The 13,717-nt window shown below is 45.1% G+C and overlaps 1 protein-coding gene across 1 annotated transcript in view; it reads left to right on the top strand.

Moving 5' to 3' along the window:
- The first annotated feature begins 682 nt into the window (after nucleotides 1-682).
- Nucleotides 683-13,717, top strand: part of DISP2 (dispatched RND transporter family member 2) — a 104,163-nt gene continuing 91,128 nt past the window's right edge. Inside the window, exon 1 of the mRNA XM_068253398.1 lies at nucleotides 683-1,083. Within this exon, the coding sequence (XP_068109499.1) occupies nucleotides 1,025-1,083 (59 nt within the window). The 5' untranslated portion in view covers nucleotides 683-1,024. The remainder of the gene's footprint in view (nucleotides 1,084-13,717) is intronic.

The raw sequence follows: 13,717 nt of genomic DNA, 5'->3' as shown, positions 1-13,717 counted from the left end.
TGGGATAATACGTTAGTACCCAAAAATGGAGGAATTGGTTTCAAAAATCCGTAAAATGCTAAATCGCTAACATGAACAATCACAGAAAAAAATCACAGCCAAAAATGCACCCTATGAAAATACCTGTGAAAATCATGAGTGATGCAAGGTAAATATGTAAGTATATATGATAGATAGATAGATAGATAGATAGATAGATAGATAGATAGATAGATAGATAGATAGTAATACTAGTTAGATAGGGCTGTTTCAAAAACAGGCGCTGGATTAACAGCCAGCATCTACCTGCGTGTGGCAACAGCCGCGTACTCGCCTGCGCAGTCGGCAGTAAGATGACTCATTTTATTACAAAAAAAAAAACGATGTTATTAAGGTAGTGGTGGTAAGAAAGAAGTTGCTTTGGTATTAAAATCTATAGAATAAATGCAGATATGATATTTGCTAACATGCTTGACTGGCATAATTAACAACAAGATATATAGAAGCAATGTTTACGTGTACACACAGAACTTCATCAGTTTTTGTTGTGTGCTTCTTGATTTCCACAAATCCAAGTACAGTAATATCATCCTCCTGCTCTCTGCTATTGGCTGTGTGACCTTGTCCATGCATCACCTCCCACCCTCTGTCTGATAGGCTCCATTTCTGTCTCTGCGGTTAGCATGGTAACTGCTGGCTTCCAGCTGCACACCTCCTCCCTCGCTTCATGTGTTGGATGGTTTAGCTGAACAGCTTATTCTTCACTACGCATGCCCACATTGGATGCTGGGAATAAACAGCTCAGAAGTCAGCAGCAGCAGCGCTTCATCCCAGGCTGCTCTCCACAGCAGAGAAAGCTGTCAAGCCTTTCAGCACCACAGAAGCTGGACAGCTCCCAGCACCATCATCCTGTGGAAAGCAATCAGGATTACTGGAGGATAAAGTGCACACAGCAACGATCAGGACAGCCACCGTGGGCTCCTTACACAGCCTTCCCAGTTTCTCATCATATAAGTCCTTGATTTGGGATCTGCCTTAGGATAACATGGAGAGACGCCATTGCCTGGAAGAGCATGCTGGTGGCAGCCAAATGGAGGAACCCAGGTAGAAAACAGCAGCTTACTTAAAATCCTGCATGGTTATCTGCAAGATCCAATCCTTGTTATGTGTTACCATATCTGTCCTCCCCATTTATTTCCTGCATTTGCTGGAATTGTCTATCCTTCATCAGTCCTCTGTGCTCCTTCAGGAGTCAATAAACACTGTATTTCATCATTGTCACTTTCTGGTCTCCTTGTTCCTGTCATGTTCATGTACTCATGTCACAAACTCTCTGCATTTTACCATGCAAATGATGTGTGTCATGTATATTTACCCTATATGTTCCCATCTTGTGTATTAAGCAAACACTAAACTGGTATTGATTGCTTATCTGTTTCTTTACATTTTGTGCTCTGTGTCATGCTGTGATATGATATGGAATATTATACCAGTAAACTCAAAAGAATCGTACACCACAACCGCTGCAGAGCCTCCACCAATCAAAGCCGGTGCACACGCCATCATCGCCCAAAGTCTACGTGCGCCAGCCGTTCAAAGCCTGCACATGCCACCGCTGCCCAAAGCTTGCGTATGCCCACTGCAGAGCCCCCTCTGCCCAAAGCCTGGGCACGTGCCACCAGCGCCCAAAGTGTGCGTTTTTTGTTTATGCGCACTGGTGCGTTTCTGGGTCAGTGAATACTTATATTTTTTTATTAGTATATAGTATGATTTCATGGAAGTAATATAACTCATGTTTTATAACTGATCCACTATGGCTTCTAACTGTGTGTGTAAATCGGTGTAATTAGCATAATACAAACATTAAATTCATAATACTTATTAGCCATACACAAGCTGACCTCCACCCTTTACAAAAAAACAAAAACTGACATATGTTTGATAAAAAACACAATCTATATAGATGGAGGCACAGCCCTCCCAAATTAATGTATTTTTTTTTCTTGACAAATACAACATTTTAATACTATGCAGAGAAAGGATTGCTTGACTGGCTTATGTGAGAGTCCCTTGGATCAGTTCATTTCGGCGTGCAGCTCTGAGAGCCGAGCGCCAAAACTGGGCGCCGTCATAGCAGAAATGCTGTGATGCGCGCCCCGTGTAGTGGTAATTCAGGTCTCTGGCGGCTGCCAGACCCCGAATTACATCTCCATCTGAGTTGCGACAACTCGGAGGGGGAATAGTATTTAATGCCGCCTCGGAGTTTAGCGGCAGTGGGGAAAGCCGTCATTCGGCTCTCCCCGCACCAAACTGAGCGGCGCCGAAATAATATGTACCCAGAGTCCCTATATGGCTATTATTGAGAGATTACATATTATTATTATTATTATTATTATTATTTAGTATTTATATAGTGCCAACATCTTCCACATTGCTGTACAGAGTATATTGTCTTGTCACTAACTGTCCTTTAGAGGGGCTCACAATTGAATACCTACCTTAGTCAAATGTCTATGTATATATTATGTAGTGTGTGTATCATAGTCTAGGGCCAATTTAGGGGGAAGCCAATTCGAACCGTGGACCCAGCACTGCAACGTCAGAGTGCTAATTACTAAGCCACCACGCTGCCCCACGGTATATATTACTTAGCAGTTACAGCTATGCTAATTATTTTTTTTAGTAAATCATTGTGCAGTGATGCATGTGACACCACTATTTCCTGTTTCCTGTGTCACCTACATGCTTGGGGGGATATTGAAGCAGTATCAAGCACCACAGATGACCAGGGAGATGTAAATATTTGTGATGTGCATGCAAATACATACAAATATACAGTATATATATCTAAAAGGCAGTTGTAATACACACGGAGTGGACGCAGTGCTGCACACGCTTTTTAAAATGGTGTAATGAGAGGGGTACACTTATTCCCGCAGGAGAGCGCGCGTGTGCATGTGTGGCGGGGGGCATGGGCCCAACGGAATCTATATATATTCCGGAGATTACTGGTACAACAGAAAACAGAGCCAAACCAATTTAGAAGCTATAGAGTTGGTATGGCTCAGTTCAAAACTGCATGCTACTTGCATGCAAACCCAAAACATTTGTATCTCATTGATCATTTCTATCAAGCAACATCATACTGCTCACATGGTGTCCAGGGAATTCACAGAAGACAAAGGAAGCTGTGAAACTGTGGTTAGACACAATTGGCTGAAATACATACAAATCAGTTCACAGGTACAATAGTTTAATAACCTCCGTACTACAGTTTGCAAATATAAAATATATATTAAGCCTTCTCTAATACCTCAATTTTATGCCAGAAGACGCAGTCATGTGGCTCCTTCTTGCTACTCCTTGCCTACTCTAGTTGGCGGTTAGAGAGAGGGACTATTAGTCCACAGTGCTAGAATGGAGCATTATAGCTGTCGTTTTTTCATATTTTCTGCAAGGACATACTAGTTGTGCGGAAGTTATTTATTGTTATATAGTATGCAGCAGTGGTAACTTATGGGGGAGCTTTAATCTAAGCAGGTAATTTTACAGGCAGTGCATGTTTGGTAGATAGGGCGTTGCCATAAGCCCTAATACAATTAGCGGCTATGGCGTTGCCTAAACAGCAATTTGGACACCCAAGGCGGGGATTACAGCTATGCATAGCGGCGGTACTATGGCACTGGGTGAATTGCCGCTATGGACAGTGGTGCTACAGTTCAGATTGCAGCTACAGTGGAGGTGCTTTGACTCTATAGTTAGGTGTAGGTAAGGGGGAGGTTAGTTTTAGGTGTAGGTAGAGGGAAGGTTAATGGTAGGTATATGTAGGGGGGAGGTTAGAGTGGGAATAGGAAAAGATAAGGCAACAGAAGAATATCAGTAAAATTGCAGATATGCTACTAATGAGAACAGGAGATAATATCGTCAAATTTACCAATACTACATTCTAATATTCTACTGTTGGGTACACCTCACACCTCTTAATTCCTACCAAGTGTCAAATATAGCTATAGAATTTCTTCAGTAAACATACATACTTTCCACATTATCTTTGTTTAATATCGGCTTCATATTAGAGTAGAGGTACCCATAGACATGAGATAACAGCTCCTACAATCTCTGATCTATCTGTGTAGTTAACTATTTAAAGTCTTGAACACATGCTCGGCACTTGGAGCTGCCTCTGCTGAGAATCTAGCATGCACACAGCAGCCCCCTAACCTCCCCAACTCATCAACAGCAGATCTAAACTGGCAGGTAGTCTTGTCCGAGACCATTGTTCTTCTCCTCACCTCTCCTGCTCCATCATGCACTATGCTGTTTTCTGTCTTCCCACTCTGTGGCAACAGATCATGTTGGAAAGCCTCTAGGCTAGTGACACGTTTGTACAGAGCTCGGCCCTGAACTGCCCGCCGAGGTATTGAGCCCGATTCCTGCGGGGGACAGTATACGTACGTGGGCGTGAGGCTTTCGGCTGGACCTTGGAAGGAATGATCTTTTGGACAGGACAGAAACTCTGTCGTTATCATTCCATACATAATTCTAGATCGAGCCAAGCTTTCATGATTGGTTGGGTCAGCAGACAATATTGATTAAAGTGTTAGTTTAAGTGTTTTTAAATAAGGCTCTGATCAATAATGCAATATATTACTGTTTTTATCTATGTTTTTAAATGTTGGCAAAACCCTGGCATGTGAATCACACAACTTACACAAACAAATGAGTCATTCGCTACCTATATAAATCAATACTTTGTACTTAGCGCGTGCCAGAGTTTAAATAAAACACATGATGATCCTCAGTGCAAGCTACAGTATTAGTCTATACCAAGAGAGAACAAAGGAACACTTTAGAACCAGATAATTCAATCATAGATCAAAACGTAGCTAGGCCTGGTACACACTAGAGTGATTTTGGCCATGTTTTTGAAGCTCCAACAATCTCCGGCGCTTTCAAAAACTATTTGCTAGTGTAAGTCTATGGTGTTGAGCACACTAGAGTGCTTGCGATTTTGGAAAGCATTTGGGCTCCAACACAGTATATGAGGTAGATTAATCGCAGTAAAACGCAGCTCAAATCGCTAAAAAAAAATGCTGACACAAAGTGCTAGCAATTGTTATTGTGCTTTGCTATTTATTGTGTGTCCCAGGCCAGACAGTAGTTAGTTTACTATAAGTACAGGTCAGCGTAACAGCTCACACTGTATACGCTGAAGGTCACATTTATAAATTGGGCTAAATTCGGTTAGGCTTGGAACCCACTAGCAGTGTTTTTCTAAGCCTTTTTTTTTCTAAGACTTTTTTTAAGCACTTGTTATTTGAAAAGCTCTTGCTAATGTAAAGTCCCATTCACACTGGGGCATTTTTTGCTGGCGATTCGCACTTTGCTCATCGCCGTCAATCAACAAAGCGCTGCTGCACGAGTAGTCCTATGGGATTAATCTCACTGCATCGATTGTGGCTCATTTGCAATTACCGCCTTTTGCAAACTCACTGCATGCAGCATTTTCCCGGGCAATTGCGGCACAATTCTCATTCACTTGAATGAGAACTGCAAAACGCAATTGCCGAAAAATCGCTGAAAAATCGCAGAAAAAAGTAAAAGCAAAAAAATTGATCTTTTTAAATTCCAAACTATTCCTGCGGAGTGCAGATTTCTGAGGGAACATTGCTGCATGGACACTTCTTCTTCTGCTGCTACCCAGAAGGTTGCTGTTGCTGTAATCGGGCAGCCCTGCTGTGTGATACAAAAAGCTCTTGCCCTGCTGGCTGCAACATGAAATACAACTTAGTCTGTCTGTCTGCATTATGGACATCTAAGATGATATGAAGCCTGACTGGAGACATATCACCTGTACAGACCAAACTCCACAGCATGAGGTTGATTGCTTTTAGAAAAAAACTGAGTGCCAGACATCCAGAGCTGCATGTTTACATCAACTAAAATGGGCAAAGAGACGGGTGGGTGGCAGTAATGGTGAGAAATCATGACTTCACATTAGTATAGGCATCTCTCTCAGCAATGGCTGCACATAAATCGATAGGATAAATGAGTGACTGATTTGCTGCTGAAGAATGACTGCACTTCAGCACAGCAGCCCTTATGCTTTTGACTTTTTCTCTTTTTTGACTTTTGACTTTTTAAGTTTTCTTATAGGACATAATGTTTCATCCTCTGTTTAAAATCATTTTCAGCATTCTGACCTTGAAAAAGTACCAAAAAAGAAGGTGAAAAGTACTGTCAAAATTATTCTGAGTAACTTTCATGCTTTCTGGTGGCTTTTTTATTTTATTGATAAGGTGTAATATAACCTATTAGAAAACTTAGGAGAAAAAGTGAATTGAATTAGGGCCAATGGCCCTTATGCAATTCACTTTTTCTCCTGAGTTTTCTCCTAGGTGATATTTTCACACCTTGTCATAAAATTCCTTTTAAGCCACTTCCAGGCAAAAAAAATACTTAAAATAAATGTATTGGTACTTTTTCATAAACTTTTGGGTACCTTTTCAATTGTAAAATGCTGAAAAGTTAGTTTAAGCTGCTTTCACAGTAAGACGTTACAGGCGCACGTTAGTGCATCCCATGGCCGGCCTTTGACCTGAGCGACCAGAGCGGTCGCTCAGGGCGCCGGCTTCCAGGGGGCGCACGTGTTGTGCATTCAACTGGCTCTGGCTGGCTGCGGGCTCCGGGTTCGTCTGTGGCTGCTGCGAGAGGTAGCTCCGCCCCCTGGTGCCGCTGGGGTGATGGGGGGGGCGAAGACTCCATGAACCTGTTGCTGCCTCGTTGAGTCTGTGTGAGCCATGTGTACCAGTAGCACTGCCCCTCGCTCACAGGCGATGTCTGTGCTGCGCACTAATCAAAGAGAGACCTGCTTGTCACTCCTGAGTCCTGACTCCTGCCCATCTTCTGTCCCCAGCTACAAGCAGAAAAGTAAGATTCCCCAACTGCCTCTTGGTTGGGGAAGGGGGTACCTATATCCACTAAAGGGGGATCTGCTTGTATACTATAAACTATTTATCTCCCTAGCTACAGTATATACACTAAAAGGGGGCTCTGTTTATATATACTAAAGGAGGGGACCTACCTATATACACTAAAGGGGGGGATCTGCCTATATACACCAAAAAGGATCTGCCTATATCCACTAAAGGGGGGGGGGGGATCTGCCTACATACACTAAAGGGGAGGGGGGGGAATCTGCCTACATACACTAAAGGGGAGGGGGGGGAATCTGCCTATATACACTAAAAGTTGTGTGGGAGGGTAGGGGGGAATCTGTTTATATGCACTAAAAGGGGATCTGACTATATACAGTAAAAGGGGATATGCCTATATACAGTAAAAGGGGATATGCCTATATACACTAAAGGGGGGATGTGCCTATATACACCAAAGGAAGGTATCTGCCTATGTACACTAAAGTGGATCTTGCACATGGGCGTGTGGGTGGGTGCGTGCGTGCGAAGAGGATGAATGAGGGGGCACTAAAATCTGGTTACACTCAGGGCGCTGTGAAACTTAAGGCCGGCCCTGGTGCATCCTGTAACGCAGCCCAATGCACAGTAATGTAAAATCAATGGGCTGTTCACAGTGCCCACGTTGCGTTACAGGGTAACGCTGCATGTTCTGGGAAAGTGCAGCATGCAGTACGTCATATGCGGCTTTAGCCACGTTAGACTATGTGCACATGCTCAGTAATGTTGTTTTTTTTTATAGATATGCTGCCCGAGAGGAGGTGGGGAGAGTCCGCTAATGTAGCCAGGCACATGGCTACTTAATATTCACTGCACTTGCAGGGTTGTCTTCCTGGAGCAGCCACTGATTGGCTGGCGGTCCCACGTGATGCGGAGTGGAACACTCCGCATCACGTGGTCCCGCCAGCCAATCTGCGCCCCGGAGACCACATGATTGGAACGATCACGTGGTCTCCGCAGTCTGTACTGCACAGTGCACACAAAGAGCTGCATAACGCGGCTCACTCTGGCGTCCTCCTCCAACACCATCAGGCGTTTCATTAGGGGCACGTTATGCGACCATAACGTCCCCTAAAATGCAATGTCCTGGTGAGAAAGAGGCCTTAAAGTGAAGGTGAAAATTATTTCCTAGGCGATAACTCGAGTGAAAAAGTTAATTGCATATGGGCCACTGTGTCTTAACTGTGTTTTTTTTCCTTGTAAGGGAGAGTCTTATGCTGGGAATACACAGCTCAATTTTGAGCCATTAAGATGGCTCGTTACATAATTTCCGACATGTCCGATCTCCCACCCGATTGTTTCAACACTCGATTCCGGATTGAAGTGAATGGAAAAAGATAAGAAAAATGAGCGGAAGATAAGAGAATTGACTGCAGAATCGAGCGGCGAATCGATCAAGAGGGAGAATCGAGCTGTGTATGCCCAGCATTAGAGTGTTGCAAAACTTTAAACTGTTGCAAAAGGCTCCTGGGCCCATATGCAATTGACTTTTTCTCGCGTTTTCTCCTAGGTGATATTTGTAAACGTATTATTAAATTGCCTTTTAAGCCACCAGCAAGCAAGAAAAAGCTCTAATAGTGTTGATAATACTTTTTCACCTACTTTTTGGTACTTTTTCAATTGCAAAGTAAAGAAAAGTTATTTTAAATAGAAGATAAAAAAATGATCTCCTAGGAGAAAACTCAGGAGAAAAAGTGAATTGCATATGGCCCCTGGTGACCCATCAATCCCTAGGCACCTGTCAAGCTACCAGTTGAAAGAGCATAATATAGGGTTTTGAACAACAGATGTTACAACGCATTTATGTTATGACATTGCATGACAAAAATATTCTTCAAAAGCTTTGTGCATATTGATTTATTAACAAATAATGTTGTTGTGCACAGCTCTGCACAGCATCCATTATGCCGATAAGAAAACAAGCAATGGTGCTGCATGAAGTCTTTAGCGCCAGTGCCTAATGCACACAGTGCTGGATCAACTTGCTTTGTCTGGATGAATAAGTGGCCACAGACATTGACGTAGCTAAGGAGCTTTGGGCCTTGGTGCAACATTGGGACCCCCTCCAAGCACTCTATAATTAACAATTGATATGGTGCACCAAAACCTGCCAAGGACTGCCACAGTATTAGAGGGGCAAGCAGGGGATAGGGGAAAGTTTGTTAATGATCAGGCTTTTTTTACCACTTAAAGGATACATCCGAGGAAAAAAACAACCAGATCTACTTACCTGGGACTTCCTCCAGCCCCTGGCAGCCTATGTGTGCCTCGCCGCAGCTCTGGTGTCCCGGGATCCCCCCTGTTGCAGATGCCAACCTTGCCAGGTCAGCATCTACTGTGCCTGTGTGACCACAGGGCCGCACCACTTGCAATAGTGCTCACGTGGCCTGGAGCGTTCTACGCAGGTGCAGACATACTGCGCCTGCGCCGAATGCTCCAGGCCATGTGAGTGCAAGCAGCGCGGCCTTGCGGTCGTGCAGGCACAGTAGATGGCGACCTGGCGAGGGGATCCCGGGACAGCAGAGCTGTGGCGAGGCACACATAGGCTGCCATGGGGCGGAGGAGGTCCCAGGTAAGTAGATATGGTTTTGTTTTTTTTCCTCAGATTTATCCTTTATGCAGAGAAATTGACATTTTCTGTCCATTCCCCACTCCACAATGAACAAGCTATTTTATAAATAGGAGCTGTTCACACTTGTCACGCTGCAACAGATCTGTGGTATCCGATGCAGTAAGTGGACTGCACTTCTGTGCAGTCCACGATAATCCTGGGCAGGCGGATGTGTTCCCCCATATAACATACGGGGGATCGCATCTGTCCAGGGCTACAGCCAGACCACGGCGGACCATCGGTTACCGCTGGCTGCACATGGTCTGGCACAAATGGGAACACAGCCTTACTACTATTCAAAGCATCTATAGAAGTCATCATTACCAGCAGAAGACCACTTTGGAGCCAATACTGCCATTGAGGGAGGGCCCCTTCTGGCCCAAGGCCTCCGGTACAGTCGCAACCTCTGCAGCCCCATCACTACAACTCTTGCCACAGATCACATGCTGCATGTGATCTGTGACAAGAGTTGTAGTGATGGGGCTGCAGAGGTTGTGACTGTACCGGGGTCCTTACTGACGTAGGTATGTCCACACAACAATCTTCATGTAAAAGTAAACTTTTTTTTTGCTTTCCAAAGCAGCAGATCTATGAATAACTTATGTGTATGGAAGCAGTTCCTGTAATGCATTCCTCTAATAGGCCCTCTAATGGCTTAACCTGATTAATTCAAGCTTATTAGGACCCAGTCATTATTACTGTAACAGACTGTGTATGGTATAAATGATGATTCAAGAGTTCCATGTCTGTTAATTCATCTTACAGCTGGCTCATTGGTGGAGTTCTTTGATGCCATATGCATGTCTATTCATGAAGATCAGAGTCTCTGTATAATAAAACCCAGCTGCTTCATTATAAACTAGTGTCCTCTTTCATATAACAATAGGAAAGCATCTTTTGAGGAGAGATGCTTTATATAGTTGAGTAAATGGAATGATTAATATCCAAGTAGCATTACAGCAGACATTGTGAGGGCCAAGCAGTCATGACTGTAAAATAATGACCTGCTTTATGGGTCTGGACTGTGTGATCAGTCTATTTTAGTTCAAACAGGGGGGCACTTAGTTTATAGCTATACATACTGGGAGGGGGGGGGGGAGTTATAATAACTGTATTTCTATTTCATTCCTGTAAAGATCAGATGATACTTGTATGTTCGGTTGCTATTTAGTCGTGTCTGACTCTTTGTGACCCCATGGACCACAGCATGCCAGGCCCCTCCATCCTCTACTGCAGTGGTTACTAACCTTTTTGAAGTCGTGACAAATCAGGCCAAATGCTCAGATGTCTGTGACATATCCCCCTGCCCCCCCCCCCCCCTCACGATTTGGAGTGTTCGCACAGAACCAACAATTTGCACTGAGCCAACAAATTGCACTGGCCCCCCCTCAAGGTAACCCTGAATATAGGTAGCCATGCATAGATGCCCCCAGTATAGGAAGTCAGATGTAGTTACCCTCAGAATAGGTATGTAGGTGCCCTCAATATAGGTATGTAAATGCCTGCAGTATAGGAATGTAGGTGACCACAGTATACGGTGCCCGCAGTATAGGTATGTAGGTGCCCGCAGTGTAGGTATGCAGATGCCCTCAGTATAGTTATGTAGATGCCCTCAGTATAGTTATGTAGATGCCCTCAGTATAGATATGTAGATGCCCTCAGTATAGGTATGTAGGTGCCCTCACTATATAACATACAGAGGGGCTGCAGCACACAACAGGAAAACAGTGACAGGGGCTCTTGGTTACGCTTTAACGCGCTTAAGCTCACCAACTGCGCCAAAGTGTCCCCGATCTGGTGAGTCCTACTCTAACCATGCTAGTTTTTATCAGCAGTCTAGTGGGAACTAATCCAAAAACCCAAGAGTCAACTAAATGGGAGAAAAAGAAATTAAAAACACCTCACCTTTTCACTAGCTTCCAAATGAACTCTCTGAACCAGTTCAATGCACTCATTTATATGCTTAACTGTGCTAGAGGTGGGCGTGGTTATGCAATCTCACAGGGGGGAAATTATAATCAAATATCAAGGGGTGAGCAGCACAAACCAACTTTAATGCAATTTTTTTTTTGCAAAGCATGCATGCAGCAGTGGAGACCTCAATCCCCACAAGAAATATATATAACATACAGAGGGGCTGCAGCACACAACAGGAAAACAGTGCCAGGGGCTCTTGGTGCCCTCAGTATAGGTATGTAGGTGCCCACAGTACAGGTATGTAGTTGCCCGCAGTATAGGTATGTAGGTGCCTGCAGTATAGGTATGTAGGGTGCCATAGGTAGCCAAGCATAGGCATCCCCAGTTTAGGAAGTCAGATGTAGGTAGCAAGGCATAGGTGCCCCCCCCCCCAAGTAGCAGGAGCATGCGGTGGCCGCGGCTCACTCACCCAGCTCCGTTGATTCCAGCGATGACGTCTCTTCAGCACCCTGCTCTGTCTCCGCTCCATGTATAATTAGAGCAGGGCTACAACAAAATGGCTGGCCAACTTACGCATTTGTTGACATCGACGGCCATTTTCTTGTAGCCCTGCTTTATTTACATGGAGCAGAAGCACAGAGTAGTGAAGGGAGAGAGCGAGGTGGCGACACATACCCGAGGCTGCCGCGACACATGAATGTGTTGTGGCACACGGGTTAGGAAACGCTGCTCTACTGCCTCTTAAGCTGGTCCAACCTCATGTTTGTTGCTTCCATGATACTATATAGTTATCTCATCCTCTGCCGACCCCTCCATTGTTTGCATACGGTATTGTACGGTGAGTTGGGCGTCGGGAGAGCTGAATGACGGTTCTCTCTGCTGCCGCAAAACTCCCTGGTGGAGTTAAATACTATTCCCCCTCCGAGTCGTCACAACTCGGAGGGATATGTAATTCAGGGTCTGACAACGGCCGGAGCCCCGAATTATATTTACATGCCCCTGCGCAGTATAACATTGCTGCTATGGGGCATCTGCTTTTGCTGCCCGGCGGTGAATTCCGTGCACCGGAACCACCTGCTTAGCTTCTTTTGCCCTCCATCTTTCCCAGCATCAGGGTCTTCTCCAATGAGTCCCAGCTTCTCATTTGTGTCCAAAGTAATTCAGCTTCATCTTCAGCATTGCTCCTTCCAATGAACATTATCAGGGTTAATTTATGTATCTTGTTAGTTAAAATGAACCCCCAGACTAAAAATCTACTCAGCAGAACTGAAAAGGCTTGGTGTTCCTTTAACAGTTTCACAGCATCAGAACTTTGTTTTTCTTACCAACGCATCATTTTTAGCTGCATTTTTAGCTAAGCTCCACCTATCAAAGAAAACTGCCAGGCGTTTTTTCCCTGATGCTGTGCAAAGCATGATGGGATTTCCTATGCTGTTATTCATGTTGCCTAGCAACTGGGAAGGGTGATCAGCACACAGGACAGTTGGGAACTGTGTCTCATGCTCCCTGTCACCTCCTTTCAACCAAAAAGATGGCTGCCATCATAAAATCAAACATTTGCCTGTTCTTTTAAAACAGGGTGGGTAAGAGATTATATTACCTATCTATTTTAATTAACATAACTAATGTAACTTAATGACAGTATGCACTAGCGTCGTGAGGGGGGTGCGGGGGGTGGACCCGCACCAGGTGGGGTGAGATAGTGGCAGGGCAGGGGTGATGTGGGGTTGAGGCTGAGCGCTGTTGGGAGGGGGGAGTTAGCCACGTGGAGGGCAGCCCGACCTCTCCCTTCCTCTCCCCGGGCTGCCCTCCGTGCTCCCCCCTCCGACTGCAGAGTTAGCCAGGGAAGCGCTAAACTGCCAGCAACTCACCTGCCAGGTTCCAAGCGCCGCTCAGTCGTCGCTGGTCTTCTCCTCGGCATATACGCTGATACACACACTGCTTCCTGTTTAACAGGAAGCAGTGTGTGTATCAGCGTCTATGCCAAGGAGAAGACCAGTGGCGACTGAGCGGCGCTTGGAACCTGGCAGGTGAGTTGCTGGCAGTTTAGCGCTTCCCTGGCTAACTGCAGTCGGAGGGGGAAGCACGGAGGGCAGTCATGGGAGAGGAAGGGAGCGGTCGGGCTGCCCTCCCCGCGGCTAACTCCCCCCTCCATTATGGGGGGGCACCTACCTAATCTAACCTATACTGGGGGGCACCTACCTAATCTAAACTATACTGGGGGGCATCTACCTAA

This window comes from Hyperolius riggenbachi, chromosome 9 (genome assembly GCF_040937935.1).
Source record: "Hyperolius riggenbachi isolate aHypRig1 chromosome 9, aHypRig1.pri, whole genome shotgun sequence".
NCBI lineage: Eukaryota > Metazoa > Chordata > Amphibia > Anura > Hyperoliidae > Hyperolius > Hyperolius riggenbachi.
Note: the sequence above shows the minus strand (reverse complement) of the source record. Positions and strands in the feature narration are given on the sequence as shown.